This window comes from Lycium ferocissimum, chromosome 9, assembly GCF_029784015.1.
Source record: "Lycium ferocissimum isolate CSIRO_LF1 chromosome 9, AGI_CSIRO_Lferr_CH_V1, whole genome shotgun sequence".
Lineage (NCBI taxonomy): Eukaryota > Viridiplantae > Streptophyta > Magnoliopsida > Solanales > Solanaceae > Lycium > Lycium ferocissimum.
In genome coordinates this window covers 46064387-46071385 of record NC_081350.1, presented here as the reverse complement: position 1 = coordinate 46071385, position 6999 = coordinate 46064387, and the positions used below count along the sequence as shown (strand labels likewise).

Below are 6999 nucleotides of genomic sequence, written 5' to 3'. Positions count from 1 at the left end.
CACGATCACCTGATCTAAAACCTTATGCAGTTATAAATGATACTTTTATTCATTTAATTATGTCTCAACAATGAGTATGAAGCACAACAAGAAATGAGAACAATTAGAAAACATTATATTGTCGACATATTTTGTCACACCAAATTGATCTACTATAAGAGTAGCTCATTTAAGAATATTAGGAAATTGCTTAAGAAATTTATGGGCCTTTGATTTAAATATTTGATCAAGCATGTTTAATGACTTTAATTAGTTTCTCATTAGAACTGACACCAAACTTTAAGTTATAATATATGCATATAAGTGCATGATCAGATTGGTTTCATATATAAATCAAATAGATAGATATGTGGTACAATTATTGCACTAAACATGCTGAACCATGCATTGAAATTTTGATAGAGGCCATTTATATGCCTTCATTGTGATCATGACTTGGATTTTTTCTATCATATTTAAACAAGAGGGAAAGGTCAAGGCTTAAGTGTCCTTATAACTTACCAAACGACACTTAACAACAGATGCACACGAATAGAAGATCGAAAAACCTATAGTTGTTCATATATTTATAGAAAAAAAAGCTGAGTGATTTTTTTTGTTGCTTTGTCTTAAAATTTACATTAATTTTGGAAATCTCGGTTTCGTCTTGAAAGACAAATAAGATGATTGAAACGAGAGTAAACCTAAAACACAGAGTTCTTAGCTACCCTTCCACTAATAAGGTACTATTACTAACTCCAGTATTCTAAAAAGGTAAAAACTGCTCTATACATTATTAACACAGTGTGCAAATATTTAGAACCAATATCCAAACTCCAACTTCAGTCAGTTCCTTTTTTAGGACAGTTCATGTGTCCAAACACATCAATTTAATATGACCAACCATATATACATCATATAGAATGACAGTAAACTCGCAATTCATTCAAAGGGTTGTGTCAAACCTTCATCAGAAATGAAGCAAACGCATGTAAATGTCTGCGTAAAAGCGATTGAGTCTCAGCAGTAGCAGCATATCTCAGCTCAAAGGAGGCAAAAGTCTAGAAATAAACCATAAATTTATCTCTAAATGATGGAAAAGAAATGAGACTGAATGAGAATTTTCAATCAGAGGTGATGGATGACTAGCAGCGCACTTGGGACGTAGCAGTATTTGATTCCTCAGTTTCATTAAAAGCAATTGGTGGCGTCCCACTGTGTTGCGACCTGTAAATCAGATAAACAACCTCAGGATTAATTTGTTGATCTTGAGCTTAAAGCTCGTTGATTCAGAAAAATACTGAAGTTTAATCTAACATTAATCATAACCTGATTTTACACGAATTCTTGATCAACGAATTGGGACAAAACGAAGACAGATAAATAGAAGTCCACATATAAGTTTCTCGTATTAGGCACACACTCATAGCATAATGTGTGCTGAAAATAGATTGAGAAAGCAAGAAAACAGCAGCAAGATAGCATTGCATAGAACCACAAACCAGCCAATGCAAAAAATACAGTAATAGATATAAAAGAAGCAAAGAATACCTCTGTGAAGTATTTGTTTCTTCAGATAATGCCTTCTCCAGTCTCTCCTCAAATGGTGTTGCGTGCCAACTAACTTTTTGATCCTAATAAGTCACAAAGTCATTAGTTTTTTCCTTACTGAACTATATAGCTGAGAGTAAGAAAGTAAGCAAAGAAAAAAAAGCATTATAAACAAACCTCTTTGTACTTGTTAGTAGAATTCGGAATCCCATTTCCGTCCCACCATTTAGGAGATATACGAGAAGTTTCGTCATCATTCCAATGAGCAGCAACCAATCCGATTATGGGTCTATCTGCAGGAGTTTTGCCATAATGAACATTTTCACCGTAAACAGAACCAAAATGCTGCTTACTCTGCACTTGATTGATTGAAGGTGGTTTTGACTCTTTATCAGCTGCACTTTCTCTGAATTCAGACATTCCCAGTTCTGAAATACAGTTTGCCTCTTCAGGCCTTTGATCAGAATCTGTCGTGTGACTGGACAAGAATCTAGAATTGGAATCTTGAGTGGAGTAGGAATCTTCATCTGATAATTCCTTCAACTGTGAGGCCTTATCCACGGGGTTTAAAACAGGATACACATACTGAGACCTGACCCGTGCAGTTTTAGCTATTCCCATGTGGTCCAAATATGCTGGAAAAACTGTTCCAGGTGTTTGCATCTCATCAGTTAGCTTTAATGGGGTTGGGTAGGGTGAATACTTTGGTGCATTGTAGTCGCCTGATGATTCAGACTGTTCAGAACTTTGACTGGTTTCAGATGAAATACATTTTGATGACATTGAGGACAGATCTGACTCGCTTTCAAAATGAACAGATCTGTATCTGTACTGGGCAGTTGGAGCAGTGATTGGTGAAGCTGCAGAAACCTTGTTATCATTACGAGCCAGATTAGCTTTAAGCTCGATGAATATCGGAGTATTGGAATTCCCACTGCCATTAATGGAGCTCTTAGAGAAACTTTGACCACTTTGTCCATCCGTTAAACAACTACAGAAATATAACATCACATTAGATGGCTGTTCATGACCTAGTGAAACATAAGATGCTAAATGGCTAGGTTTATATAAATCAGAGTTGGGACTAGCAAAAAGTGGACCAGTATATGCAATGCATGCTCTAGTAAATAAAAGCATAATGTCTTGCAAAATCAAAACATGAATTCAGTTCTAGAGATAGGACCCGAATAGGAGAGACAGAACTGATGTCAACATACAGACAAATACATTTAGTTCTAAGGAAGAAACTGAGTACTTGTATTTTCATTTGATATCAGGTTCAGTAATATTTATGAATATCATTTAATCAAAGTTCTCCAGCCATGTTTTTGAGGTTAGAATTCCACCTGCTAGGCGTATGCACCAATGAACCAGACTGATTCTTTACACTTTCAATCTTGACAGGTTTGGGCTCATCAGGTAGTGAATTCGAGTTTAGCTTCTGATATGTTGAATCAGAGGGCCATGAATTGAATTTTAAAGGCTCAACTTCTACCATTGGAGGTGGCTGATCTTTGCATTTCATTGAGAAGTTCCGAATTTCAGCAGGGGTCTCAGGTAAGGTTCCACAAGCTTTAAGAAACTTTGCCTGCAAAATTAAATTGGATAAACTATGTAATCAAGCAATTCTCAAAGTTAGGAGCTGGCCACCTCAAGTTAAAGTTAGACAGGACTTGAAAGGTAATAGGCATAGCTTTCACCTCCTAAAGCCTAAGAAAGTTTACGAAGTCCTTGTATAAATAGTAACCATCAAAAACAAATCAAAAAGTACAACTATAGTACAATGCAAAGGCATTCAATTGACTTATAAGTACTGTACTCAATTTTACATCTTTTTTCTTTCAGCAGAAAATCACAAGCCGTTAGCCATTGGTTTTCGCTAAATACTTAAATTCATCTTTCCAAAGTAGACATGGTACAGCTTCAAACAGCCAAATAAGCAGGTAAGCGATATCATACTAAGCCACAGTGTCAACAAAATACATATAGCTGCTTAGTGAATGATCCAGAGTGATAGATCAATAGATTGTAACCTCAGACAAACAGAAAAAGCTAACATGACAAGAAGCTCAGACTTGGTTAACAAAGATTAAGTGTAAAAAAAAAGATCATCATCTGCTAGATAACACAAATGGTTTCTTTTCTTTCCAGACATCTTCGCAACTATTTCCACATGGAACTAACATATACTAAATATACATTAATGCAGTCAACTTATTTCACTTACAATTGATATGGAAGTTACTATAGGAGGTATTAGTGCACTTTTGATCTTAAGGTCAGAGGAAAACACAAAAGACAATGTTTTACACATAAATTTCTTTGTTCGTCTGCTTATAATCCCTAACACTATCTTTCTTTTGCAGTTCGAATTGTTACTTCCATCAAACATATCCTCCTTTGTGCACATCTCAATATTTATAAATGCATATCATAACCATCAAAATTCCAAGAAAACCAACCTGATTCCTAAGCTCATTTTTGTCCAAGTGTGGCATAGGCGTATCCGAACTCTGATTCTCCACTTCTTTGCAGTCCAAATTGTTGGTCTCATCATTTTCTACAAATAAACATTGTAAAAAAGATATGAACTTGAGTATAGCTGATTTCCCTTCACTGAACAACATTCTCAATTGAGTTGTCAATAATGTGATAAATTGAAAAGCTACCTTCAGTAAAAAGTGAAGATAATGGACTTCTATTGCGAGACACCAAAGTTTCCTGATCAAGTAACAAAAACAGTCAGAATATAGAAAACAAAAGGAAAAAAGAAAACTCAAACTTGCCAATTATTTGTTTCTTTCAGTAAATATTTGCAGGACAGCATAAAACTTTAATATTTTCAAATTTCACAAACGTAAATACTAAATAACATGAACTATCAACAATATTGAATCTTTTATCTAGAAGACCAAATTTTATCTTCAAAATTAAGGAAATGATTCCGGTATCTGATTTTGTTATCGATAAATTAGCTCACGATTAAAATTTAGCCCCAGATTAGTTTTCCTTTTACAGACTGAAAATTAGGTATTTGTTAATCAAACTTCACAAGTACAATAAGAAGTAACTGTAAATAGCTTCTTCTTCTTTCTCTCTTTCTCTTCACATATTTCACAGCAATAAAACAGAACTTCAAACAAAAAATATGTCTGTAAAACTAATGAGAAAACGATGAATAAGACAATTCCCCCAAAATTAAGTAATGCTGCTGCTTCTTTGCTCCTTTAGAACGTACTGTTATTTTGAAATAAATAAAATATTAAATAATCGAAATGTCAAATGGTTACAGTTGTGGAAAGCAGATTAAGTGGATTTTTTGAATCATTTCATAGTTCTTCGATATCTACCAGATTAAACTACAATTTCATTGCTATATTTGTCACTTTAACAGCAAACAAACAGAATCACAAACAAAATACATGCAGAAAATCCAAAAAAAATTGCAATAAAACAGAACTTCAATAAAAAATTTAAAAAAAACAAATAATAACAACGAGAAAACAGCAAATTTATCGCTATATCTGAATCATTTCATAGTTCATTGAAATCTACCGGAGTAAACTACAACTACAAAAAAAATTTTTAAAAAAAATTATAGCATGAGAAGAGCTTAGTAGGACTAGATTATGATACGCGATTTGATTGCGAGTTTTTTAGCAAACTGCTACTCTAAATTGACAAAAACATGAAGTAATCCGAGTGTCAAACTGTTAGTTTTTGAATCATTCCATAGTTTTTTGATATCTATCAGATTAAACTACAATTTCTCTAAGTTAAAACTTCAATTTATCACTATATCTGATTACATTTATAATTTCAACAGCAAACGACCAAAATCACAACCATTTTACACACAGAAAATTTTAAAAAAAAATTCATATAACGAGAAAACGTTAGTATTAGTAGATCATTGCATAGTTCTTCAGTATCTACCAGATTAAACTACAATTTCTCTAAGTTAAACAACAATCTCATTTCAGATAGGAAACTCGTAAACATTTGAAAGTTCAGGTAGAAAACTCACAAAAAATGACACTTCAGGTATGTTTTTTACCATTATCTCACCAGATTAAACTACAATTTCTCAAGTTAAAGTCATTTTAAAAGCAAACGAACATAATCACAACCTAAATACACACAAAAAATTAAAAAAAATGAAATTATAGAATGATCAGACCTTAGCAGGTGTAGATTGCGAGACGCAATTCAATTGAAATATTATTAGATTAATTTTGAATCATATCATAGATTAAAATTCAACTTCTCTGATTTAAAACAACAATTTCATTGATACATTTGGTACTTTTATCACTTTAACAGCAAATTAACAGAATCGCAACTAAAATACACACAGAAAATCCAAAACAGAGTTTTTTTGAATTTACATATTATAAAGTACTCCGATTGTGAAATTGTTAATTTTTTTAATCATTTCATAGTTCCACTGAAAATCTACCAGAATAAACTACAATTACTCTACGTAAAAAAATTACAATTTCGTTCAAATATTTGATAGCTTTTTTCACTTCATCAACAAACTAACAGCAACAGAACCAAAATACACACACACACAAAAAAAAAAATTCAAAAATTATATAATGAGTATACCTTAGTAGGAGTAGATTGCGAAACGCAATTCGATTTCGATTGAGGAATCGTAACATCCTTGATTTTGAAACAGCCAAATAAACAAGCCATTACTGCTGCAAATACTGAATTTTTCAATTGATTTACCATACCCTCATATCTCATATACTACTACTGCTATTAATAATAATAAAACAAATTCATTAATCATCATTAAAATCATCATATGTATTTAATGATTGATTGATTGATTGATAGATTGATTGAGAATGATACTCTGTTTTTTTGAATTTGAATTTTATCTTCCAAAAATCGTAATCTTAGCTTAGCTTTCAATTCACATTGCGTGTGATTTAATTAAAATTTAGAGATGAGGAGAGTTTTAAGGAGTGAGGTGAGTAGTCACTGTATATGTAAAATTGGCTCTATAATGGATATATTTTGAAATTTTGAACCGGGAGTGACACGTGGCAGTATGGGATTGGTGAATTTTGTCGTATATGCTGTTTTTGATTGGTTTTGAATGTTTGTAACTGTAGATACTCTCTGTAACTGTCTAGTTACAAAAATATGATTTCAAATTATAGTGGAGAAAATTGCTCCTTGTATGTATTAAAAAAAATAAGGGGCAGTTTAATTATTTAATTTTTTGTGTGAATTTGAATAGTATTTCTTAACTTTTAATAAGTATTTATAGATAGTGTAGAAAAAAATTTATCTAACTTTTGCTTTGGTAATATAATACTTTAATGTAATAACCAACGCAGTCCAAAGTGGATTTTCACACTGTATTTAGCAATCCAGGGGAAGCTATATACTAGAGATAGACAACACAAGTGGGGTATTCAAACTAGCTTGACTTGTCCACTTTGTGTGGAG

General features: G+C 32.4%; 1 protein-coding gene across 1 annotated transcript; it reads right to left on the bottom strand.

The window, feature by feature from the left end:
• Positions 1-792: 792 nt before the first annotated feature.
• LOC132031086 (protein JASON-like) lies at positions 793-6538 on the bottom strand. Its single transcript, XM_059420946.1, has 7 exons — positions 6142-6538; positions 4200-4251; positions 3993-4090; positions 2877-3118; positions 1708-2521; positions 1531-1613; positions 793-1206 (listed from the first exon to the last, which is right to left on the bottom strand). The coding sequence occupies exons 1-7, from the start codon at positions 6283-6285 to the stop codon at positions 1125-1127; spliced, it is 1515 nt and encodes a 504-aa protein (XP_059276929.1). The 5' UTR covers positions 6286-6538; the 3' UTR covers positions 793-1124.
• Between the last annotated feature and the right edge of the window lie 461 nt (positions 6539-6999).